This window comes from Callithrix jacchus, chromosome 12 (assembly GCF_049354715.1).
Source record: "Callithrix jacchus isolate 240 chromosome 12, calJac240_pri, whole genome shotgun sequence".
Lineage (NCBI taxonomy): Eukaryota > Metazoa > Chordata > Mammalia > Primates > Cebidae > Callithrix > Callithrix jacchus.
The window spans coordinates 58,464,407-58,490,586 of NC_133513.1; the positions used below are offsets into that span (position 1 = coordinate 58,464,407).

At 53.6% G+C, this 26,180-nt stretch overlaps 1 protein-coding gene across 6 annotated transcripts in view; it reads right to left on the reverse strand.

Moving 5' to 3' along the window:
- CDH23 (cadherin related 23) overlaps positions 1-26,180 on the reverse strand; it is a 412,201-nt gene that overhangs the window by 127,034 nt on the left and 258,987 nt on the right. For 5 of the 6 annotated variants that reach the window (XM_054242941.2, XM_078345637.1, XM_078345636.1 and 2 more), the window contains 4 exons: positions 11,131-11,195; positions 7,508-7,745; positions 5,719-5,824; positions 2,730-2,857 (listed from right to left, as the gene is read on the reverse strand). In XM_054242941.2, coding sequence (XP_054098916.2) covers positions 2,730-2,857; positions 5,719-5,824; positions 7,508-7,745; positions 11,131-11,195 — 537 coding nt within the window. Of the gene's footprint in view, positions 1-2,729; positions 2,858-5,718; positions 5,825-7,507; positions 7,746-11,130; positions 11,196-19,398; positions 19,448-26,180 lie in introns of those variants that run through there. The other variant, XM_054242944.2, reaches the window with a different exon arrangement.

Below are 26,180 nucleotides of genomic sequence, written 5' to 3' on the forward strand. Positions count from 1 at the left end.
GCTGAGTGACAGCTACTTAAAAACCAGCCACGTGCAAAATCAGCCTGAAGGCGGTGACCTTTTCAAGTGTGGTCCTCAGACATAAGTGACTGTGCCATCCAGAGGCCCTGCTAGAGAGACAATGTTCACTCACAGCCAAGGTGGCACCTGTCTTTGTTGCCAGACTCTCCGGCTGCCCCAGGGCCAGGGTGGACTCAGAAGGAAAGTGCAGGGCTCCTGCTGGCCCCTGGGATGGCTTTGAGGGGATTTGAAAATGAGGCCCTTTCTACTAGGCCACTGTGGTTCCATGCCAGGGCACACCTCGGCTTGCCAAGTGCAAAGCGACGTGGATTCCTGCTCCCACTCACCCCTGCACATGGAGACTCCCCTCTGTGGTCCTGGGGAGGGAGGCTGTGGGGGACACTTTTATTTGCAGGGATAAAAAGTGAGTTCAGTCCCTTCACTTTCCTTTCTCTGCATGCTCTGGCCCCTTTGATGGGGGCTGAGGCACAAAGAGATGCTCCGATCCCTGCCTTAGCTGAGCCACAGGTTGGGATGGGTCTGGAGTTTGGGGCAGAGCTAGGGTTTCAAAATCTCATGAGGGCGGATCTCTGAAGGCCTTACTCCTCAAAGTATGGCTGGAGTGACAGCCAACATTTCAGGTGCCAGGTATCACCTGCACAATCTCATTTCATCCTCACAAAAATATCATGAGGCAGGTACTATGATTATCCCCATTCTACAGATGAGGAAGTTGAGTTTCAGAGACCCAGGTCACACAGCAAGAGCATAGCAGAGCCAGATTTCAAACCCATATGGCTCCACAGCCCCATACCCATCTTTCCATTCGGTATCGCCTTGGGGTGTGGAGCAGGCTGCATGTTCCCCTGAGCGTCCTGCTGGGGTCCCAGCCCAGAACTCACTGCCTCCTGGTGCAGAGCAGCATCCTGGCTGGTTGAAAGTGATGGGTGGGCTGGTCAGGGTTGTGAGTGCAGCTGGGATGAGAGGAGGCTTGGGGGCTGTGGTCAGGATTGGGCCATGGGGTGAAGAGTGCCAGCCCATGGTCATGACTGGCAGAAAATGCATTCTCATTCCCTGGTAACACCCTCGGGGTTTCTAGGTGGAAAGGGTTACAGGTTCGAGTCAGGCCTGTTTTTCTTCTCTTTTTTTTTTTTGAGATGGAAGTATTTTTTGCTCTTGTTACCCAGGCTGGAGTGTGATGGCATGATCTTGGCTCACCGCAACCTCCACCTCCTGGTTCAAGCTATTCGCCTGTCTCAGCCTCCCAAGTAGCTGGGATTACAGTCGTGCGCCATCACATCCAGCTAAGTTTTTGTACTTTTTTTTTAGTAGAGATGGGGTTTCTCCATGTTGGTCAGGCTGATCTCGAACTCCCGACTGCAGGTCCACCTGCCTCGGCCTCCCAAAGAGCTGGGATTACAGGTGTGAGCCACCACACCTGGCTGGTTTTTAGGCTACTGAAGATCTCCTGGTCTCTGTCCTCCTTCTCCTGACACTCCCTCAAGCCTGAGGTGCCAGACATAAGGACTCCAGAAGCAAGGCCCCAACTCTCTGCCCTTCTTTTTGTTATACTGGTTCTGTAGAGCCTCACCCTCCTGGTCACCCCTAAATTCTGCTCCCGCATGCCCATCTGGAAGGTTTCCCCCGTCAGGTATCACCTCAACTTTCCCATCACTTCCAGCTCCTTCCTATTCAGCAAGCAAATAGGGTCCCTGGCCCAGACGGGGGCCTTTCTGCTTGGGAGCTGGCCCCAGCTTCTGCCCGGGGTTGAGAAGGCAGAGCTTGTTAAGGCCCAGTGTGGGGCAGTACGGAGGCTGCTGGTGAAGCTGGCTGTGGCAGGTAGGCTCTCCAGCATGCCTGCTCCAGGGTGAGATTTTCCCGAGCTTATGTCAAATCACAGTGCATGTCCAAATGTGACAATCTGATCTAATCCTCCTGGAGCCGATAATGCACTAACTCTTCCATCAACAAGCGTTTGCTATCTTCCACAGATGGGAGGGGGGCAGGCCGTGCGTGCACAGCTGTGTGTGGGGAGGTCTCCGTGCGGAGGGGCCCATTGGCTTCGCTGTCAGACCACACTCTGCATCCCCGTGCGGCATGGGGCAAATGAACCAGTGTGGAGATGGATTCAGAAACCGACAATTTCAGACACAGAAGGCATTACGGTGTGCTTGATATTCATGCCAGACAAAACGTGGCTTGGTTTCAGACCCCTTTAGATCTTCAGAGGAGTGGAAAAGGGAAGAAAATAGAAAGGTAGGGAGGGAGGGAGGCGGGGGGGGGGGAGAGAGAGAGAGAGAGAGACAGAGACAGAGAGACAGAAAGAAAGAGAGCGAGAGAGAGAAGGAAGAAGACGACCTTCTGGTAATTCTCTTGTTCTTCACAGAACATAGCCATCAATGAAGGAATCCCAAGACACTTATTCCTCGCTTGACTCCCAGCTTCTGTTCCCCTCCGAGGGTATCCTGGGGCCCCCAGATGAAGTCAGAGCAGACAATCTGCCTCATCCTGAGTACCAGGGCCCTGGGCCTTCCCTGGCCAAGTGGGGAGACAGCTAAATTGTTGCAGCAGTGGAGAGGCTTGCTGGGGGCAGACTTTGGGACAGACTGCTGGGTAACTCCCCAAGCTGCAGGGACAGCCAAGGAGGTGGGGGCCACAGTCTACACTACTGGCTCATAGGAAGCACTCACCACCCTGGAAGGGCAAGGCCAGCGGCCCTGGGTACTTACAAACACCTCAATGGTGACAGGGACGGTGCTGTTGAGAGGGGGGTTGCCAGCATCCTTGGCCATGACCATCAGATAAATCAGCCCGTTGGGTATCTGTTCATAATCCAGTGGGCGACTGACGCTGATCACTGAAATGACAGGAATAGGCCAGATCCCTCTGTAAGCAAACTTGAGATGCCCATTCAGCTAGGAATCCCCTTTGGGCACAGAAGGTATGGCTGGCATGGCCTGGGCAGCTCTGCCTTGTTTTCTGAACACATGGAGCCTCACTGTCTCGACTGAGGTTTACTGACTGCCTGAAATGTGTCAGACCAGTGCTGAGCCCACCGGGTGATAGCCAGTTGGTGGTAATGTAAGCCCCACTTTTGCAGATGAAGAAACCAAGCTCAGAGACGTTCAGTAACTTGCCCAAGGTCATGCAGCTCTCAACTTAACAGAGTGGGGAGATGAGCCCAGATTTGGCTGAATCTAGAGCCCAGGCTCTTTTTTAGTAGGCGCTCCTGCCTGCTTTTCTGTCTGTCATCTGTCTGCCTGTCTGTCTCACTCACTCATCTGGCACTTTTCTTTATGGATTTTCGCTCATCAGTCTGGAGGCTGCTCAGAGGACAGGGTCACGCTTCAGGCCTCCTAGCCCCCGCCCCGTCACTACTACTCTCTCCAGGTAAGCACAGAGTTCCCCAGTTGTTGCCCAGCATTGGGGATGCCAGGGAGGACCAGGCAGTGGGGTGCAGAAGGCAGGAACCTCCTCAGTCTCCTCTAGCCCTATTTCTCTAATCATCTTCTCTTCCCTCTCTTTTATTTATTTTTATTAAAACACTTTTCTTTGTAGAAGCGGGGTCTGGCTGTGTTGCCTAGGCTGGTCTCTAACTTCTGGCTTCAAGCAATCCTCCCACCTGGGCTTTCCCAAGTGCTAGGATTACAGGTGTGAGCCACTATCCCTACGCCCCGCTCCCCCCACTCCCCCATCTCTCTCCATCTCTCTCTCTTCTCTTCCCTCCATTTCCTCCCCAGTTTATCCTATGAGCTGTTCATGCCCATCCAGTCACCCATTCTCGGCACTGTCTAGACCCCATGGGGAGGTACTCGGGGTTAGGTGCTGCAGACCTTACCTTCAACAGGACTCTGCTTAGAGGTGGGTAAAGAACCCTAATGCCAAAGGCAGACCCAGGCTCGGAGGCAGGATTTGCAGGGAGACAAGACAGATGCCTCTGCCCTGAAATATCCCTACCACTGCACATGCCTGAAGTCTCTCCATTAGTACTTGTTTGTGCTAAGCCACTGATTCTCAGCTGGGGTAGGGAAGGCATATTGGCTTGGGAGTGGGGGACATGGGAGGTCTGAGAAGACATTACAACAATATTAAATTACAACTTTCTATTTGGAAAAGGGAAACAAGATTATTGCTTTAGTAATATAAAATCTAAGGGGGATTCTTCTAGCTGAGAGGAGGGTGAGGTATGGGGCAAGCAGAGGCATGGAACTTTTAAGTTTTTGAAAGAGGGATGGGGCCGGGCACGGCGACTCCCACCTGCAATACCAGCACTTTGGGAGGCCAAGGCGGGCGGATGGCTTGAGGTCAGGAGTTCAAGACCAGCCTGACTAACATTAGCAAAACCCCACCTCTACTAAAAATACAAAAATTAGCTGGGCGTGATGGCTTTCTCTTTCTTTTTCTTCCCTCCCTCCCTCCCTCCCTCCCTTCTTCCTTTTCTTTCCTTCTTTCTTCCTTACTTTCCCCTCCTCTCCTCTCCCCTTCCCTTCTTTTTTCTAACTCTGTCACCCAGGCTAGAGTGCAGTGGTGAGACCTGGGCTCACTGCAACCTCTGCCTCCCATGTTCAAGTGATTCTCTGGCCTCAGCCTCCAAGTAGCTGGGATTATAGGCACGCACCACCATGCCCAGACAATTTTTGTAGAGACAGGGTTTTGCCATGTTGGGCAGGCTGGTCTGGAACTCCTGACCTCAGGTGATCCACTTGCTTCAGCCTCCCAAAGTGCTGGATTACAGGTGTGAGCCACTGCACCCAGTCAGAACTGCGATTTCTACAATGGCATTTCTCTGAACTAACTGTGGGGCAGTGGGAGGAAAAAGGACTGGACCCAGAGTCATTCAATGCACCTCCGTCCCTTCTGCCTTGGGGGCACCTAACCCAGGTTCCAGGAATCAGAGAAGCTTCCCAGAGGAGGAGGTGTCAAATAAGCCCTTAAAGCTAGCTAGGGGCTACACGCTGGACAGCCAAAGGGAGGGTAGACCAAGGGGCAGGGAGGAAGGACTTTCCTGGCTAAAGAAACATACTTTGCAGAAACTTGGGGGTGAACACCAGTAAGGGGAGACAGTGTCAAAGTGTTTGAAGAGGCTGGATTCTGGTGGGGCAAGGGCTGCTGAGAGCTGAGGCTGGCAGAGCAACCAAGGGCCAGACCACACAGGGACTTGGTGCCAAGCGCAGCAGCTTTGCTAGGAGATTCAGGCAAGTTGCTCCTTGTCTCTGGGTCTTAGCTGCCTCATCTGAAAAACAAAGTGGTCTCTCTTGCCTGAGGTTGCTGCTGCTGCTATTTCCTGCCAGGTCTCTAGGGATGGGGACTCACAGCGGGCAGCAGGGCACAGTGCAGAGTGCCTGGATCTACAAGGCCGCCCAAAGAGTGGGGAGGCTTGGCTAATGAGCTTCCACCCCACGGACCTGCCTGTAGCCTTGGTAAGAAACAGAGAACCCCGGAGATTCTATTAACATCAGACTTCTGGCTCAAATGCAGGGCTGGTCATGGCCAAAGAACCAGAGAGCGATCCCGCTGAGAGACACAGATACTGACCCTATGGAAGGGTAACTCAGGCCATGTTCTCCTCCAGCCCCAGGTGCTTGGGGCAGCTTCCTGAGCAGCCCAGGGTGTCAGGAAGACAGAGGGTGCCTGCCCCTCCCCAGCAAGGGAGGTATGAATGCAGAGACCCCAGCAGCCCTCCTCCCGGCTGGGCCCCGAGTTCTGCCCCAGACCTACCTCCATAGCCCTCATACAGGCTGATGTCGAAGCAGCTGCCAAAGGCGGATGCGCTGACAATGCTGTAGGCGATCTGGTTGTTCGGGGGGGAGTCTTCGTCCGTCGCCTGGAAGGAAGAGGGCAGACAGGGGCTGTGAGCCTGCAGAAAACTGGGGGCCAGAAAGGGGTGGGGCCAGAAGAGGGCAGGAGGGAGGGGAAGGCTGCTCACAGCTCCTTTTTTGGGTGGTCCAGCCCTGGGTCATGTCCTGGCCCAAGACCCTGGGAGGCACCCCAGGCCCTTCAACCGGAGGCCACCCTCTGGCTCCCAGCAGACGCCCTCCTCCCCTCCACATGCTCGTGTGGAGGCAGCCTGGGGAATCTAGAGGGCAGGTGGGAGGCTCAAGAAGAAGGTGAGGCCTGGCCTTCTCAGAGGCTGAGCCATGACCACCTCCCACCCCACCCCAGCTGGAATACCCCAACTGCAGGTGCTCTCCCTGACTCTGGGACCCAGTTAGAGCCTTTGGGTTGTGTACCCCTTAAAGCCAGTGGTAATTTCTTATTTAATTTCTGCCTCCCTCGCTTAGACCATCAGCTTCATGTGAGCAGAACCTTGTTTCTCGATTGCTGCTGCATACCTCCAGGCCAGCCCAGTGTTTGGCCACAGTGGGTGTCTAATCCATGCACGTTGCATGAGTCGAGGAAAGAAGGCACGTGGAGTGGGGCAAGGGATCTCTCTTCCCCTTGACTGTCTTCTGTGGGCGCTGAGTTAATGAGTTTCTTTCCAGGAGGTCCCTCACTCTAGGGCCTCCAGTGGTCCCTACTACTCAGGGTAGACTTGTTGCTGAGCTGGGGGGAGGAGCAGGGCAGGGCAGGGCTGTATGGGGGACCAGGGCCAGGCTGGGCAGGCACATGGTCCATCCTTCTCGATATCCCCCGTGCTCACCCCTCCAGACTTGCCTTCATCCCTGCCTGCTTCAGAAACAAGTTCTAAATGGAGGCTCTGAGTCCTGTCCCTTTGGGTAGGCAGCATGGGGAAGGGGATACATTTAAAAGTCTCTGGTCAAAGGTCACTGAAGCCTAGTGGGAAACTCACTGCAGGAGGCACTTGGATAATAGCATTCCAGGACTAGGCCTGGCACTGCTACCCTGTAACTATGCCTTTGTGAGCAAGCCTCTCCTCTCCTGGTTCCCCTTCTGTAAAATGGGTTGCACTCCGTGGTCTCTGCGGCTCCTTCTAGCTGCAGCACTTCCTGATTCTAGCTGGCCATTAAAGGGCTTAGAAGGGGACCTGAGATGAACTGCTCCCCACTCAATTCCCTTGCTAAGGGAGATGGTGGCAGGCGGGCGCAGGTGGGGTCCTTTTGCTAAATGCTGACTTAATATTTAAGCAGAGACAGATACTGTGTACAACGCCCCACTTGGTACCAAGGACGTGAGGTGTTGCTCAGAGAAGGGCTGACACAGACCAAGAATCTGACCCCCAAATCTATGCAGCATTCTTTGTGGATGGGAGGTCAGCCCCTCTTGTGGTGGGTTCTTGAGGAGGTTGGTCAAGAGGAAAGCACAGGCTAGACATGGTGGCTCAAGTCTGTAATCCCAGCTACTGGGGAGGCAGAGACAAGGGGATTGCTTGAACCCAGGAGTTTGGGTCTGCAATGAATTCTTATTGTATCATTGCACTCCAGCATGGGTGAAAGAGTGAGACCCTGTCTCAAAACATACAAACAGAAAACAAAAAGGAAGCAAGCAAGCAAGCACAGGGGGAAGGGTAAGAGGCATGGCAGGAATGCAGGGCTCCCCGGCACCTTACCCGGAGCCGCACCAGCTGTGTGACAGAAGGCTCATTCTCCCGCAGAGCACCCACGTAGGCGTCCTTCTGGAAGGTGGGCACGTTGTCGTTGACGTCCAGCACATTGATCCTGACCCGGCCCGTGGTCTCCTCGCCGCCCCCGTCCCGGGCAATGACCGTCAGGGTGAAGCGCTGGATGAGCTCGTAGTCCAGTCTGGCAATCAGCATGATGAGTCCCATGTCCTTGTCCAGTGAGAACCTGGGCCAGGCCAGGAGGATGGAGGGAAGGAACACTGTGGTTTAAAACGGGCTTGTTGATGAGGCCGGCATTTCCCAGCCTGTCCTCGTCTAGGGTGGCAATAAATGAAGTCTGAAATCTGCCTTCCTTTCCACTTGCCCTACCTGAGAAGAGCTGCTATTTCTAAGGGGGTGGTGGGTGCGGGCAGGGATCAGGATCACAGTGGGTGGGGAGGAGGAGTCGCCTGATGTAAGCAATGAGGAAACCCATACAGAATGACCCTCCTCCGGCTGTGAACAGGAGTTCCCACCTACTGCAGATATTTAGACGTTGGAGAACCGTGAGAGGGAAAACTTCTGCCATCTCAGATTTGAGGAACTGAGTCTTGGGTGGGAGTCTGGCAGACATCTCCCAGGTAGCAGCCAGGTCCGGCAAGATGATCCCTCAAACTGCCTCCTCTAAATGTCCCCTCAGGAGCCTCATCTGAACTGTCAGTTCACATCTGTGTGCTCTGACCACAGCTGCCAGCCACCAAGCTTGGAAGGTTCTGGCTCGGAGTGAGGAAAGTCTCAGGCCCAGAAGATGGGAAGAGATGAGATCATCCAAGATGACCAGGATAAGGCCACGTGAACAGGGCAAGGGCAAGGGCACCCTGTACATTCAGCCAGACTGGTACCTTCCTCCCATTTGAGGTCCCCATTACTGCGTGGCAGAGAACAGCCAGATGTACCTAACAATCTCCCTATCTCTTTTTTTTTTTTTTGAGACAGGGTCTTACTCTGTTGCCCAGACTGGAGTGCAGGGATGCGATCTTGGCTCACCACAACCTCCGTCTCCTGGGTTCAAGTGAGTTTCTGTCTCAGCCTGCCGAGTAGCAGGGACTATAGGCACCTGCCACCACGCCTGGCTAAGTTTTATACTTTTAGTAGAGAGGGGGTTTCACCATGTTGACCAGGCTGGTCTTGAACTCCTGAACTCAGGTGATCCATCTGCCTCAGCCTCCCAAAGTGCTGGGATTACAGGCATGGGCCACTGCACCCAGCCCCTTTCCTATCTTTTCTTGATCAGATAGTAGGGGCCAGTCATCCAAGCTGACAGCCACTGCCTCACTCATTCCACTGGGCATCCCAGTGCATCAGACACGTGACCCTTGAGCATGTTAAAAGTGAGAGGGGGCCAGGCATGGTGGCTCATGCCTGTAATCCCAGCACTTTGGGAGGCTGAGGCAAGTGGATCACCTGAGGTCAGGAGTTCGAGACCAGCCTGGCCAACAAGGTGAAATCCCATCTCTACTTAAAAATACAAAAAATAGCCAGGCATGGTGGCATGTGCCTGTGGTCCCAGCTACTTGGGAGACTGAGGCGGAAGAATCGCTTGAACCTATGAGGTTGCAGTGAGCCGAGATTGCGCCACTGCACTCCAGCCTGGTGACAGAGCAAGACTCCATCTCAAAAAAAAAAAAAAAAAAAAAAAGTCAAAGGGCTGCCCCTTTGCTTGGATTAACTGAAGACAAGGGAAAGAGATGACCCAGAACCAAGCCCAGACCATGTTACCATGAGGGGTGACTGGGCAAGGCTGGCATGTGTCAGGCAGGGAGGCAAGTGACCCATCTATGGGCCGCTGAACGTTGAAAACCCTCCTGAGGCAGACTGTGTAGCCTAGTGGTGAAGGTCACCTGCAGAAGCCTGACCATAGCACTGACAGCTGTGTGACTTTGGACAAGTGACTTAGCCTCTCCGAGTTGCACTTCCTTATTTGTAAAGTAGAGATGATAAAAGTGCCTGGCACTGAGTTCGTCTGTCACTTCATTGTGAGGATGACATGAGATAATGTGTGTGAAGCCCTTGACTATGATGAGCCTGACATGTAGTGGCTGCAGCTGGCAGTGGCAATGGCGGCGGCAGTGATGGTGGGTGGTGGTGGCAATGGTGGTGGTGGTGGCGGTGGTGGTGGTGATGGTGGTGGTGGTGGTGGTAATGGTGGTGGCGGTGGTGGTGATGGCGGCGGTGATGGTAGTGGTGGTGATGGCGGTGGTGATGGTGGTAGTGGTGGTGGTGCTGGTGGTGGTGGCGATGATGGTGGCGGTGATGGCGGTGGCGGTAGCGGTGGTGATGGCAGTGGTGGTGGCGATGGTGGCCATGGTGGTGGTGATGGCAATGGTGGCGATGGTGGTGATGATGGCAGTGGTGATGGGGTGGTGGTGATGGCAGTGGTGATGGGGTGGTGGCTGCGGCGGCAGTGGCGATGGCAGTGGTGGTGGCGATGGCAGTGGTGGTGGTGATGACAGTGGTGGTGGCGGTGGTGGCAGTGGCAGTGGTGGCAATAGCGGTGGTGGTGGCGGCGGTGGTGACTGTGGTGGTGGTGGCAGTGCTGGTGATGGCGGTAGCAGTGGTGGTGGTGATGGGGTGGTGGCAATGGTGGCGGCGGTGGTGGTGGTAATGGCGATGGTGGTGGTGGTGGTAATGGTGTTGATGGCAATGGTGGTGGTGGTGGTAGTGGTGGCGGTGGTGGTGGCGGCGGTGGTGGCAATGGCATTGGTGGTGATGGCAGTGGTGGTGGTGGCGGTGGTGGTGATGGCGATGGTGGTGGTAGCAGTGGTGGTGGTGGCAGTGGCGATGGCATTGGTGGCAATGGTGGTGGTGATGGCGGCGGTGGTGGTGGCAGTGGTGGTGATGGCGGTGGTGGTGGTGGTGGTGGTGGTGGCGGCGGCAGCCGTGGTGGGTGGTGGCAGTGATGGTGGTGGTGATAGTGGTGGTGGTGATGGCAGTGGTGATGGTGGTGATGGCGGTGGTGGTGGTCGTGGTTATGGCGGTGGTGGTGATGGCAGTGGTGGTGATGGCGGTGGTTGTGGTGGTGGTGGTCATGGTGGTGATGATGGTGGTCATGGCGGTGGTGATGGTGGTGGTAGTGGGGGCAGTGATGATGATGGTGGTGATGACGGGGGTGGTGGTGATGGCAGTGGCGGCGGTGGTGGTCGCAGTGGTGGTGGTGGTGGTGGTGGCGGTGGTGATGGTGGTGGTAGAGGTAGCAGTGGTCGTGGTGATGAGGACGGTGGTGGTGGTGGCAGTGGCGGTGATGGTGGTACTGGTGGTGGAGGTGATGGTGTGCAGTCGCTAGTACTCAAAACCTCTCAGAGATAGAATTTATCCACTCCCTAAGCTAAAGGCTATCTTTTGAGGGTCAGATAAGCTATGCCCCAGGGAGTTGAGGAGAGTTGACCAAGGCTGTGCCACAATCAGGGTCAAACCAGCCACAGTGCCCATGGGTTCCAACTTCCAGTTCAGTGCTCCAGCCACATGGCCCAGAACCCTCCCTCCCTGGCCACTGAAAAGTTCCTAGATCTCATGAGTCTGGGGAATGCCAAGGACCACTGCGGAGGGGCCTGAAGGACTGTGGACAGTCTCACCTGTCAGGGTCATCACTGAAGAAATAGTTGACTTCCCCGAAGGTACCCACGTCATTGTCTGTTGCCTGCAATGGTGAGAATAAGAAGTCATTACGGCCAGATCCAGCTGAGGCTTCAGGTCCCCAGGAAACCCATGTTCCTCCCACACAACTCCTTTGGCCCAGGTTGAATTTTCTAGAGCCATGCTGTCCAAGAAGGATATCAGTGGCCACTACTGGTTGTTTAAATTTATACTGGAGGGCACAGTTCCACAGGACTGGTCTACCGGGCACCTCTAACTAAGTGAAACCACCAGTCCTGGGCTCATACCAGGTTGGGCAAGCTTATTCTCTGCAGATGATCAGAGGGCTTGGAAGAGAGACGCTGGACCCGTGGCCTGGAATCACAGCCTGTGGTTTTGTGAAGTATCACAAATGAAGGTGGGTGTGGGTTCAACATCTGGTGAGTTCTTCTGGTTTTTCTCCCGCAATCCCTAAAGCCTCCAAGTCAGATGTGCTAGCCAGTGGGGGAAATCCCATGGGGGACCTAGTCCCTCCCTTCTTCGACCCTGGAAAGAATCCATTGCATGTGTAAAGCAGACCTTCTGCTCAACGGCCTTCACTTTTAGGAACACCCTGCTACCCTCCCACCTGCCTCCTCTGGCTCCTCTCTCTGCTTGCACAAAAGGCCTGGGTGGGAACTGCCTGCCTGTCCCTCACCACAGGGACTGGCCTGGAATGGTCCTTAACCACAGCTAGGTCCGTCAGAATCCTCTGGGGATTCTTCCTATTGCGTTGCTGGGGATAAAAGCTTTCCTCCAGTGAGTGAAGCAGGGACGACATGAACTGGGAGCTGCCGGACGTTTGGGGAGGATGAAGCTGCACCCAGACCTCAGGAGAGCTAGGAGAAGAGAAGGCTGAATCCTGGTAGTTTTAAAACCCTGAATCTGATCTGATGTTCCTTCCCCACAGTTGATTTGATTTGTGAGTTCACTGAGATCTCTCTTTTTTTTTAAGAGATGGGTCTTGTTATGTTGCCCAGGTTGATCTCCAACTCCTGGGCTCAAGGGATCCTCCCGCAGTGGCTTCCTGAGTAGCTGGGACTACAGGCATGAGCCACTGTGCCTGGCTAACTAAGACCTCTTTTAACAGGGCTGGTCCAAGCTGGGTTTCTGTCACTTATGGTCAAAAGAGACAGAAGGGAGAGAGACCAGCCTTATGCGGATGACAAAGACAATGATGGTGGCAGCCTGCACGGCTGTCACATCTTTCACATTTTCAAAGAATATCCAGGTTTACTAAGGCCTCATTTTCCCCTCGCAGCCATCCACGTGATGAGAAATCAGACATTTCCATCCATCTCACAGGCCGCATGATGGAGGCCAGACCCCAGTGAGGCCTGGTCAAAGCCTGCTGCCAGTCTGGGTTAGAAACAGGTCAGAAGCGGAGTGGGACAGAAACTGGCCTGGTGTTTCTTCCCTGTGGCCATCCCTGTGAGGCCTCCTCCATCTACCCACTGCCTGCAGTTCTAGTGGGGGTTTGGCTTTTATGGCTGGGAACCATGGTTTCTATATTGTCCCTGGCATGGTTCTAATCCACCAGTGCAGGTTAAATGACATCACTCATTCATTCAATAGTTATTTATGAAGCATAGTCCGTGCAAGGTGCTGTTCTAGATGTCACCTCTGCTCTCTTCCCAGGCCACTGCCCTAGAGCTGGGCAAACTGCTGCCTGCCACCAGATGCCCATAGGGAAAGGCCTCAGACTGACTTCGGGTCCACTTGCAACTGTTTTATACCTAAGGTGTCTCTATAAGTGGATAAAGCCCGCACGGCTAAAAATATGTTTTGATGTCTTTGTGCTCAATATTTTTTGAGGTTCCTTTTAAGATTTCTGGATTCTATAAAATCTAGCAAGTTCTATGTTCTTTATGATAAGCCTGAATTTTCAAGGAAAAGCTAATCTGTGTTTAGTTTATTCAGTGCAGGAAGGCAGATAAATAAAAAATATATTTCTATCCCAAATGAATGAAATAAAAAAAGGTTTATACCCAAAGGGTTAGGATCTTAGTTATCCAGAAAATGTGGCTAGACAGAAAGATGCCATTTCTGGGGGCTCTGGACTGCCAGCTTCTATAGGACTGCCTCTGATTTCCATTCAATGTCCCCACAGCTCATGCTCCCACAAACTGTGCAGACCTCTGTCCCTGCCACCACGCCAGCCAGGCTCAGACCTCATCAAGGGTCCTCAGGGGCACACGCTGAACAAGTGAAAGGAAGGCGCTGAGCTATGTCACCACCCTCCAATCCAGGACTGGCTCCCAGATGGGCCCTCTCCCACTGCCTGGGCCATTCCTTATGACGGTGGCAGCCACTGCTGGCTACTGCACACCTTCTACCTATGACCCTTCATCCTCACAGCAGCCCTGTGAGGTAGGCACTATTAGCATCACTTCCAATTTACAGATGGGGAAACTGAGGCATCTAGCTACTACATCGTCTATGAAAGGCTTCACAGCTACAGAAAGAACGGTGCTGGATTTGAATCCTGTGCCATCAAGCCATGCCTTTGGCCTCCATCAGTTATTGTCTCTTAGCCAAGAGGGGCGCTTGTTCTCAGAAGGAAGGGAGCCGGGTTATTCCAGGCGAGAGGAGGCCACATTGCCCTCAGTAACCCCAGATTCCTCCTCCCTTAATAGGGACCGAGGAGAAGGGCAGCGGGAGGAATCCCAGAGCCCTTCCTGCCCCAGGTTCCACTGACGATCCTGATCATCAAGCATGGTCTTGTTGGGCTGTTATGACTGCAGCTTGGTCTGGGGAAGATCTGACTGTGATGCCATTGAGCCCCTTGTTGAGGGGTCACTGTGTGACAAAACTGTACCCCCTTGGCCCTCATCATGTGCCTTTCTCAAGGGAAAAGGGTTTGGGGCTGGATGAAGGTGGGGCAGGCACCTGTGGGGCTCACTGAGCAGCACAGATGATGCCTGGCATGTAGTAGATGCTTCATAAATGCTGGAAAAATGAATGAGCAAATTCCAATAAGAAGGGGATGGTGTAGAGAAAACAAGGAAGAGACAGAGAGACAGGGGTGAAGAGAAAGAAGATAGGACCCAGAAGAAACGGGACAGAAGTGGAGCAAATGGCAGAAGGAAAAAGGAAAGGGAATGGAGGAGAGACAGCGGTAGGAGGTGGAGGAGAGCAGCTGAGAAGTCGAAAGTGGGGTGTGCAGGAAGGGAGGGGCGTGGGTCATGAGGGGCGTGCTGACCCTGGAGAAAGTCACATCTGAGCCCTAGGGATGAGCCCTTCAGATAAGGGTGCCCCACAGAATTGCTCTGGACTGTCAGGACGGGAAGGACGTGTGAGGTGCCCACATCCTGTCCCCTCCACCCTGCTCCTGGGGCCTGGAGCAGCTGAGGCTCAGGGAAATTAGGTGATGAGCCCCAGGAGACAGGACTGGACTGCCTTAGAGCAGAAGCTGGCTTCATGCCCCCAACCCCTGCAAGGCTTGCCCTCCCCTGCCCACACTTGGGCTGGACACAGCCATGGCTCCCACGGTGACCCTTTTTCCCAGGGCCTCTCACTGCCCACCCAGGCTGCCAATGCTGGCCAGGGAAGATTTGTGAGTCCTTCAGTGCCACTGCCTAATGACCGTATGAAATATGTATGCCTGGGTGAGGAGGAGAGGGAGCGCTTTCATTTTTCAAATGTAGGAAGCAGAAATAGATGAAAAGCTGCTCCTTGCCTCTGCCAGGGTGAGGACAGCAGCACTGACCTCAGGCCTTGCCGGGTGCAGGGCCGGCGCCAGGTTGCAGCAGAGGCCATTAGGGCCCTAGGCCTGGGAGGAGGCGGTAGATCTGCCCTGGAGGGAAGGCCACTCCTCTCCTACACACATTTTCAGCCTTGCATGTCTAGCCTCCTCATTCACCCTGACTGGACCACGGGCAACTCCCAGGACCTGGCTCTTCCCCCTCCGTTTGGATGGCACCCCTCACTCTCTTGCCTGGCTCACACCCTTCTGCCCTCCCTGACTCCCAGGGCAAAGTTAGGGTTCCTCCCTGCATCTGCTCGGTATTCCCAGCCCTGATTACACTAAGGCACTGAAGCTGAGGCTGATGCGCGTCTCCGCACACCAGGACATGGCTCTCAGAGAGCAGTGTGTGGGGTCATGGGGTCCACATATGCCCAGGGCCTAGTACAGGGCCTGGACATAAAGGCAGCTCAGGAAAGGTTAAGTCTATCTCTGTCACCTGTAACTACAACTGCATCCACGATCTCATGACACATACCAATGTATGAATTTAATTTCGACCAGATCTCCACAGGTAGGTACTGTTACTACCTCCCACCACTTTTGCAAGTGAGGACACAGAGGCGCAATAGTGTTAAGTGACTTGCCCAAGATCTCACAGCTGGTGGCTGGAGCTGGTCTTTGTATTTCCAGAGCAGCCCCCCAGATGCTGGCAGACCCAACTCCAGAGAGGACCCACTGCGACTGCTCCACCACCCCCTTCCATCCTGCCCTATCCAGGCGGGGGCAGTGACTGAGTCTATCCCAGCCCCAATCTGCCGGTCATGAACAACCTCCTCCCAAGCAAGACTTGTCTGTGGCTGACCGACTAAAAAGTCCAACAAAGTGGCAGATAGACAGTGACCCTTTGGGCCCATTTTAGGAAGGAGGGTTTGAAGAGTGCCAAGGGCCTATGTATAGAGAACATATTTCCTCTTCCTGCTGGAAACACCCCCTTCCCTGCAATGTTCTCGGAATGGGCATGTCTGTCTCCCTGCAGGGGAATTTCCAGGGTCTCATAGACCGATAGTGACAGGGATCGGCAGGGAAGGGATGGCCCAGCTGGCCACGCTGGGGTGACATTCATATTGTACCTAAGAAATGCCAAACTGAAGGCCAGTTGTGGTGTCTCACACCTGTAATCCCAGCACGTTGGGAGGCCAAGGTGGGAGGGTCACTTGAGGCTAGGAGTTCAAGACCAGCCTGGTCAATATGGTGATAACGCGTCTCTACTAAAAATAAAAAAAATGAGCTGGGCATGGTGGCAGGTGCCTATTATCCCAGCCACTTGGAAGGCTGATGCAGTAGAATTGCTTAAACCTGGGAGGCAAAGGTTGTAGAGAGCTGAGATCATGCCACTGTACTCTAGCCTGGGTGACCGAGTGAGACCCTGTCTTGAAAAAAAAAAAAAAGATGCCAAACCAGGGCTCCAGGTGAGCACCTCAACTGTGCTCCAGGCTCCCCATCTGGTCCCTCTGTGTCTTCGTTGCCATTTAATGGCTCCCCCAGGCTCTGGGCTGGCACTCAGAGGTACCTATTAGTACATTTTACTACTTGTTAAGGCTCTAATAAGAGGCCCAGGGATAAGCAGTCAAAACCAGTGGCTAAAATTATGTCCTCCTCTGCTCAAAAACCTTCCATGGCTCCTTATTACCTGCTGAATTAATTTCAGACCCATATCCTAGTCTCAACGCTGTCCACAGTCTGGCTGGGCTTAGTGTTCTGGTAGCCACCTCTTCCCTGGTGCACCCCAGACTGTTCTCTCATTGCTGGTTCCTCTATCCTTTCATTCTGTTACTGCTGTCCAAACTCTAATCCACCCCCGAGGCCCATCCCAAATACCCGTCTCCTAGAGAGTCCCTAACCATTCACTGGTCTTGACCCAGGAGCCCCTGGTCACCCCTCTCCTGGAACATGTGGCAGAATCTGCCATTCCTGAAAACTGTATGTGCCCCACTTTCCTCCCTGTGAAGAAGTTGGTATATCTAACTCATTTTTGCATCTTATGTAGTACCTCATACAGGGCTCAACATCTCTGCCCAATTTAGTAGAATGTGGGATTTCCATTGCCAGCCACAGAGGGCCAGCATAACCTTCCTTCTGTGGGGCTGATGCCTCCCCATCAGACACTGCAGTGGGCAGCAAGCAGCGACAGAGGGGTTGCTGGAATGCATGGGGTGAGGCAGGGTTTACAGAGCACCCCCAATGCCTTGGCCCCTGCCAAGACTCCCTACAACCCCCTTCCCCGCAGGAGGAGGCAGGCGCAGGATGTGCAGCGTGGCTGAAGATGCCCAGCACACTGCCACAGGCACCTTCATGAAGACAGTGACTAGAAACTTGTTTGGTCAAATATTTAGTACATGTTTTTTGAGCTTTTCCAATGTGCCAGCTGCTGTGCCCAGCACTGAAGTCACATCCTAAGCATGATAAGCTGGACTGCCACTTAAAATCAGAATGGGGAGAGACATCACCGAGGGGAGAAATAACTAAGGAATGTAATTCAAGGCAGTGGTAAGAACTACAAGGAAAACAAGGCTGGAAGTGGGCTTGAAGGTCACTGAGGCTGCTGGCTTAGAGGGATTCATCCTGGAGAAGCTGTCTTCACGCAGGTGTTATTTTGGTCTATGGGAGAGTCACTGGCTGGGCACCAAGGAGTCCAGGTAGCTCCTGGAGAGAGCAGGGCACCTGCAGGGACCAAGGCCTGGAGAAGGGCTCAGGAGGTCTCTGCCTCCCCCATCAGCCTCCCTCAGCAGAACCAGCTGCAGCCCAGGAAGACCAGCGGCCACTCAGTGCTCAGTGCCTGTCCTCGAGGTCAGCCCTTGCCTGCGGCCAGCATGTGGGGGAGAGGGTGCAGCCGAGACTGGCTGCTGCCGAGTGCCTGATTTATAAGGCATTTCTTCCGATTCTCCCCAATGCTGGCATTACCAGCAAAACTAATTCCATCATTTGGGCCTTTATAATTGCATCTGCAAGTGCTTATTTCTGTGATGGACAATGCCGGCAGAAGTGTAATTTTCTTCTGCTGACAAAAAGGAAAAAAATAAATACATACGGGGGGAAAAATTCCAAGGTTAAGACAAGGTGATTGGAGGAGACTATGGTGGGGGAATGGCGACATCCTTGGACTAGTGAGTCCTGAATCAGCAACGCCAGTCTTTCTCCTGGCTGTAGCAACAGGAAGGGGCAAGGAGGTGCCCCTCTGACATTTCGTTTTGAGCACTTAACTATGTGCCACCAAATTTACCAAGCATTTCCTGCACTTTATTTCATTCCATCTCCCCAACAGCCCTATGGGACCAGCACCATAGTATCCCCATTTTACAGATGAAGAAGGGGACAGAGACTCAGAGAGGTCAACAAACTTGCCCAGGCGAAACAGTCACAGTGCTAGAACATGAACCCAATGGCTGGGGGCGGTGGCTCATGCCTGTAATCCCAGCACTTTGGGAGGCCAAGGTGGGCGGATCATGAGGTCAGGAGATCGAGACCATCCTGGCCAGTATGATAAAACCCCATCTCTACTACAAATAGAAAAAATTAGCTGCACATGGTAGTGGGTGCCTATAGTCCCAGCTACTTGGGAGGCTGAGGCAGGAGAATTGCTTGAACCCAGGAGGTGGAGGTTGCAGTGAGCCACGATCCTGCCACTGCACTCCAACCTGGTGACAGAGTGAGACTCCCTCTCAAAAACAACATCAACAAATAAAACATGAACCCAACATGGTTAACTCCAAGGTGTGTACTCTTAAGACCTCCCCTCCCCTGCTCCTCCCATTGGTGGGGTTGGGGGAGCTAAGTCTCCCCGGAGCTTGAGTGCTCAGCCATGGGATCCAGGGTGCTCCTACTGGGGTCATCCTCCTAGCCCTGTCAATGCTAGACACCTACAGGTAGTGTCCCCTTCTTGCCATTTTGGCTTCTGCTCCCTACGTTCTGCTTGGAGAGAACAGGCTCCCAGCAACTCTAGCCATGGCCATCAGCAAAGGCAGCAGGGGTCTCTGGCTGTGGTTTCCCAGAATGCAGCCCCTGAGCCTACATCCTCAGATACCCCACCAGGAGCCTCCCACAGACTCTTAAAGAAGGACCCCATCCCTGCCCCAAGCTTGGTTTTGGTCTGTGTAGGTGGCTCAGGGCCTCAATTGGAGGGAGCTGTGTGGTCCAACCTGAGGCCACCTTGGAAGAATGTGGCAGTCTGGTTGGCAGCAGGTGACCCTCCTGACCCACCCGGGGCTCTTCCCACAGCACTCTCTCATACAGTTCCCCCTTCATCTTGTGCATTCAGAACTCTCCATCCAGCCTAGCTCCCAGCCCTCTGGTGCTCAGTGCAACATCCCATGCCAACTCTTCCGGGACCCACTATTCCAACAGCACTCAGGCCCTCCTGGGTCTTTGTCCCCTTCCTGAGAACTCCTTATCCAGCCTGTCTTTGCAATTATCAGTCACCATCTCTCACCCTCTTCCATTGATTTGCTCTGGAACAGGGTCCCCCACCTTATGGGGTACCTACCTTGTGTGTCTTTGTGTCATCTCTCTTCCTGTGTTTCCCCTACTTCTTTAAATACACACACACACACACACACACACACACACACACACCCTTTCTCTCACTTCCTTTCTCTGCGTCTCAGGCAGCTGCCAACAACTCTCTGCATCCTGCACCCTCTGTGCACTCTCCTAGAAACTTTTCTTTTCTCTCTCTCTCTGGCTTAGGTAGACCCCACTCAGAGATCTCCACACTGCCACCCCTTACAAACACACACACACACACACACACACACACACACACACACACACACACACACACACACACATTCTCCTTCTCTTTCTCTGCTTCAAGCAACACCCCTACTTGTCCCCAGCCCGGTCTCAGACCCTGTGGTCTCCTCCACACCCCTTCCCTAGACACCTGGGTATCTGTCCCCGCAGGCCACAGGCTGGCAGGCACATACTCAATCAATCCCCACCCTGCACGCAAACTCCTGTCACGCATGCATGCTTGCAGGAATGCCCTGCACGGGGCTTCTGCTCTGAAGCAAGGCAGGCCCAGCTGCCTCCACAGCAGCCCTGGGTCCCAGCAACAGAGGCAGGCGGCAGGTCCAGGCGAGCAGTTCTGCTCCCTTGCACAAATCTGCAGAGAAGGGCACGCAGTACAATTTGTTCAGGAAACAATAGCAATGTTTGACATGTCATAAGGATTGATGGAGCAGAAATTTACATGGGAGAATGCATTTTTAAACAGCTCTGCGGAGCCCTGGTGCTTCGCTGGTAATGCTTTCCTCATTCATCATTCACTGAGCCCCTCTGAATAAGTCCTTAAACTGAGTGAGATTAACTGCACTCTTGTAAGCTCTAGAGAGCTGGAGTGGCTGACAGAAGGTAGGAGGGACTCTGGTGCGGGAACCCGGTAGTTCAGAGGCCAGGGTGACCTCCACATGTCTGCTAGGCCCCTGAGGCCCTGTCTCCTCCTTTCCCATAGTACTGTGGATGAAGGTTCCAGCTTGTCTCTGGCATGTCAGATAGAAGCCAATGGGCAGGAAATCCCATCCAGTCTGCCCCACACTTCTAGGAAAATGCTTGGTGCCTCAGTTTTCCCCTCTCATCTCAGAAGGAAGTGATTTAATCTGAGAAGGAAGCCAGGGCCAGATGGATGGGGGCATAGCGCGTGTTAGATGAGCAAAGGTGAAGTGGGGTGGGAAGCTGCTCTCTGAGTGTATTTATGGGCATTCCCAGAGGTGGCCAGCACCTGGGAGAAAGGAAATGATGGGTGCTCCAAGGAAAACACCTCCTGCTACACTTTGTGTGACGGGTAAGAGGGCACATGTCCTGGGTTGGCCACGGTATCAGGGAGTGAGCAGTGGGGTGGAGGGGAGATGTCGTGGGGCTGTGATCATAGGAAAAGCCTCTTGTGCCTGCTTTGGGCCTTCTGAGCATGTGGGAGGCCTTGGAACAAGAGGGTGCTACTGGAAAGCGGGGCTGGGCTCAAGGCTCAAAGCACCGCTTGGGTGGAGAGGCCAAGCAGGGTGGGCAGTGAGGACGGGATGGGGACCTGACTGGTGCTGAGGCCTGCAGAGAAAGGGAAGGGGACCTTCGCTCTCTTGTTCCACTGTGGGCCTGGGCTGGACAGCCACCACTCCATCAGCAGTGCCCGTGGTAGACATTCCTAATGGATAAAGGCACTGACTGAAGAAAAAGCCTCAGGATATCTTCCAATCAGCCTTTCTAACAACCAGTTGCAGGAGGAACATGTTTTAGCACATCTTTGCTGTCCTGCTGCACTCTCTGCTCCTCGAGGGTGAGAAATGTGCTTCTCCCTGGGGAGTGCTGTGCAAGATCAGCCAGGAAAAGCCTCCAAAGGGATTTGTAGTCAGGTGCAAAGTCATGGAAATCCCACTGAGCTTGGGGGTGAGACTTGGGTTCTGTCCCAAATGTATGGCTATGGAATGTTACGTAAGACCCTGGGGCGGGCCAGCATGCTGCATATGCCTCTTGCGCAGTGCCTGCTCCTGGCTGTCCTCGTGCCAATGATCCACCCTCCAGCAGCCTTCTCACCTCGCCCACACGCTGTCCTCTGCTTCTGCTGCTCAGACAGTCCCTAGACTTCTAACATGCCAAGCGCTGCAGCCTCACACCCTTTGCCCTCACAGGTCTCTCTGCTAGGTCACTCTTCCCCAGATCTCCTGGTTGCTGCTCCTTCTCTTCCCTGTGACCTCAGTGGACAGACTCTGATCTATGTTTGCAAGGTACTTGCATTTGTAGAAGCAAACTGACTACAACTCCAGGGCAGGAGCAGAGGCTCTGAGATGAGGCAGTTAAGGCGGGTCACACAGGGGTAGTGGAAGGCAGTGGGGGCTTGGGCCAGGGTGGTCAGGGCAGCCCAGGGGGATGTGGGTATGTTTGGAATCTGGAGCCGACAGTTCTTGCCAGTGGATAGATGTGGTAGAAGAAGGTCATGGTGTTGGCAAGAGAGTCTGGGTGAATGTAGAGTGGGCCTTCCCCCTACCACTAGAATATAAGCTTTATGAGGGCAGGAACTGAGTCTGTCTTGTCCCCCACGAATCTCTAGCACCCATCCAGTGCCCAAGGCACAGGAAGCCCTCAACAAATATCAACCAAATAGATGAAAGTATAAATGAGGTATCGGATGACTTATGAGGAAGCTTTTTAGCAGACGAGCTAAGGGCCTCAAATCCTGAATAGATAGACTTCCAGGGAGGAAAGGACATCAGAAAGATGATGATGGAGGCTAGAGGAGAGAGAAAGGAAGACGGCAAAGGAGAGGGAGAAGGAGAGAAAGGACGCGAACAAGGGAAGAGGAGAAGGAAGAGTGGGGAGAGGCGGGGAGGAGATCAAAGGAAGAACAGAAGGAGTAACCTCAGTAACATACACTCTGGGCCTTGGTTTTCTTACCTGTAAAATGGAGGTAATGAGAGCACTTACTTCATGGGATTATTGTGAGGATTAAAGAAGGTTATGCACACAGGTGCTTTTGCTCTGTGCTGGACACACAGGAGCCACTTTCTAAGTGGAGCTAGTATATTATTTCCACTCCTAGTTCTAAGAGCTCTCTTTTTCCAGCCCTCTGCAAATGTGCTCGTGCTGAACCCCTCCCAGCCCAGCCCCACCACCTGCCTGGGCTGAGCCAGCATCAGGTCCATGGAGGTGGAGGGGAAGTGGTGCTAAGCCCTGCAGGAAGCGGGGGCTCTAGGGGAAGCCAGGCCCAGCCCTGTGTATGAACATGTCAGTCCTGCAGGTGTGGAGGCTGACGGGCGCTTTCAAGGTGTGCGGCCCTCGGCTTGTTTGTTATCACAGACTTGGTGCTGTTCTTGGGCTCCCCCACCTTCTTCTTTATTTCCCTTTATTTTATTTTAAAACCTGGAAATAAAAATTGATGGGGAGCAAATTGCTCTGGCCAACAGCTCAGTGCTTAAAGGAGTCGTAGTGGGGGAAGCAATTACGGTATGTCAAAGGCTGTCAGAGTGGCTGGTGGCTGCCTGTACCAAGTGCCTGGCACCACCTGGCGGTCCCTGGGGCCTCTCGCCAGGAAGATGCCTGGAGGAGGGGTGTGGGGCCCCCCTCAGAAGCACAGGGATAATCAAGGACATTCCCTTGCTGAGTGCTGTCTGTGGACCTGGCACTGTGCAAGGCACTTCACACAACTAGTCCCTAATCATTTTTTTTTTTAAGATGGAGTCTCACTTTGTCACCTAGGCTGGAGTGCAGTGGTGTGATCTTAGCTCAGTGCAACTTCCGCCTCCTGGGTTCAAGCAACTCTTGTGCCTTAGCCTCCGGAGTAGCTGGGATTACAGGTGCCCACCACCATGCTCGGCTAATTTCCTAATCCTTAAAACAACCAGAAACGCAGAGGTCACATTCCATTTAACAGATGAAGAGACTGGCTGACACTAACTGCACAAACAGTAGTAGTAACTCACCGGTACAATCCTTAGTGGCTTCCAGGCACTATTCCAAGAAATGTACATATTGACACATTTAATGTTTACTCCCACTCCATGAGACAGGTGCTAATACTGTCTTCATGTTATAGACTAGGAAAGTCGGGCTCAGAGAGGTTTTGCAACATACCTGAACCACATACAGTCCTGAGACTCTGCTATGCGCCAGGCATGAAAGCAGGTGATTTGCAGCCGATGTTTCATCTACTTTTCAAAACAACCTTAGTGATTAGTGCTTTTATTCAACAGGCTGTTGAGAATTTACCTATGTGTCAGGCACTATTTCAATGGGTGTATTATTCCATTTTCTCTCCATATTGACTCTGTATCATCATGTCCACTTTTAGGAGGGGGAACTGAGGCCCAGGAATTTTAGGAACCAGCCTGAGGTCACTAGGCTGAAGTAGCAGAGCCAGGATTTGAACTTGGCTTTGATTCCCAATAAGAAGCTCTTGAGTACACAGCTGGACTGCATGTCAGGATGCCAGCCCTGTCCCTGGCTGGCTCTGCGGCATGGATAAGTCATTCCTTCATGTTTCAGTTTCTCCAATTATATTAGTTATTGTATTATTAGCTGGGATCTTCCCAGCTATGCCCTGGGAGGCCTGTGGTTCTGATCCAGCTGGGCCAGGCCAGGCAGCCTCCCAGCCCCAGAGGCTCCCTGTGAACCAGCCCAGTCACTTGTGGGTACCTGGGAACTCTGATGTTTCTCAAGCATCAACCACACATGCAGGAAGCTGGGAAGTGTCAGAGGCAGCCTTGGCCATCAGGGAGCTCCCTGCCTCACTGGGGAGACACAGACCCCACTTAGGTCAATAAGAAAGACCCAGCAAGGCCAGAGGTGAAAAGTCCAAGGACGCTGTAGACAGTGACTGGCAAGGGAGGAAAGGGCCGAGAGGAGCCCAGTGACCGAGAGTCAGTCAGGGCTTCTTGGAGAAGGCAGAGCGGGAGCTGCAGCAGGATGGAGGGGTATGCAGGGCAGATGCATTCCCCTCAGGCAACTGAGGGAGAAGCCCCAGGAGGCTGCAGTCCAGGGTGGGTGGTTCAGAGACACGTTGGGGCACGGAGAGAAAATACGAAAGCCAGCGTTGGAAGAGCTGTCAGGTCCGAATGGCCAGCCCCTCACGTCTTTAGTACACTCTCCTTTCAATATGTCCCTGTCAGTATTTGAGACATCTTCAAGGGTGTGTAATGGGTTGAATGGTGACATCCCAAAAGATATATCCATGTCCTAACCCCCGGGACCATGAATGTTATTTGGAAAATGGGACTTTGAAAAAATAATTATGTGGAAGATTTTGAGAGAAGACTATCCTGGGTTATCGGGCAGGCCATAAATCCAATGACAAGTGCCCTCATAATGACATCCAGAGGAGAGGCACAGAGAGGATGCACGCAGAGACTGGAGTTCTGCAGCCACAGGCCAAGGAACGCCTGGAGCCTCCAGAAGCTGGGAAAGGCCAGACAGGATCCCCCATCAGCCTGAAGAGGGAGAACAGCAGCGCCAGCCCCTCCATTTCAGGTTTCTGACTTCACAGCTACAGGAGAATACATTTCTGTGGTTTGAAGCCACCCAGCTGCCTAGGAAATGGATACAGGTGGTACCTGGGGAAGGGTCAGGGGATCAAGATGCTCACAATCAGAAGGGACTTGTGTCCTCTCTGGGGCCAGTTATCCAGCTGGGATGATGTGGTGGAAGAGAAAAAGGGGAGGGGCCTGAGAGCTGTGGGGACAGACACCATGTCTGAGGCCCAGTTAAGCAGGACCTTATGAGCCGAGGAGCTGAGAGAAGGGGAACAAGACAGTCCAATCAACCCCCTGAGGGTGCAGCAAAAGCTGGGCTGGTAATGACACCGTCCACCATGATGGCATCTCCCCAGTGTCCCTACCACAAGTCATAAGGCTGACACCCTCCCTCCTCTCCCCTGCTCTGTGGGATACACAGGTGTCATGTAGCCCCCAGTCTAGTGGGAAGGTGGAGAGAGGTACCTGGGTGGGGGCTGGTCACTGCCTATGCTCCAGGGACATGTCCTCACTCCAAGGGACTTGGTGCCTGGCAGGACACCCCCATGACTGTTGCTGGTGGGCACTGACTGGGCCCACACATTCAGCTTGCTAATGAACCATATTGATTCCACATTCTCGTGTTGTCTCCCTAAATGGCAAGCCACATATCTGATAGATTAAATACCCATACGATTGCCTGCCTGACATCTCCGTCACTCTGCCCTCGGGTCCCTAATGAATTTTACAGCCCCACACTGCCAGAAGAAATTAAGGTCAAAGTCCCACGCAGGAAATATAAATCACCCATGATCTCTGAGACCAGCAGAGGGCTTTGGGACCAGCCTCTCACTCACCTGGGCCCACGCAGTCCAGGGCTGCACTGTGACGAAGCAGTGATGTACTGCTGGGTTCTGTGTGTGCACACGGGGTGGGAGGGGTGCGCTGGGTGGGAGGGGTGCGCAGGGTGGGAGGGGGCGCACAGGATGGGAGGGGGCACACGGGGTGGGAGGGGTGTGCCGGGTGGGAGGGGTGCGCTGGGAGGACCCATGCCCAAGAAGCAGCCTTCCTTCCAGTCCCCTGACATTTAGGTTCCTCACTCCTCTGCCCACCCCACCCCAGTTGTCAGAATATCCTAACATAGACTGGCGAAACCCACTGAGAGAACAGCCGCCTATCTCATTTATTTGCTTTCCAAGGAATCCAAAACACTCTGGCCTCACTATTTTAAAATGTCCCCAGAAGGTGGAAAAGGCACAGTAACATTCTCCCATTTGCAGATGGAGAAATGGAGGCTTTCAGAGAAAAGGGGCTGGCCTGGGGTCATTCAGTG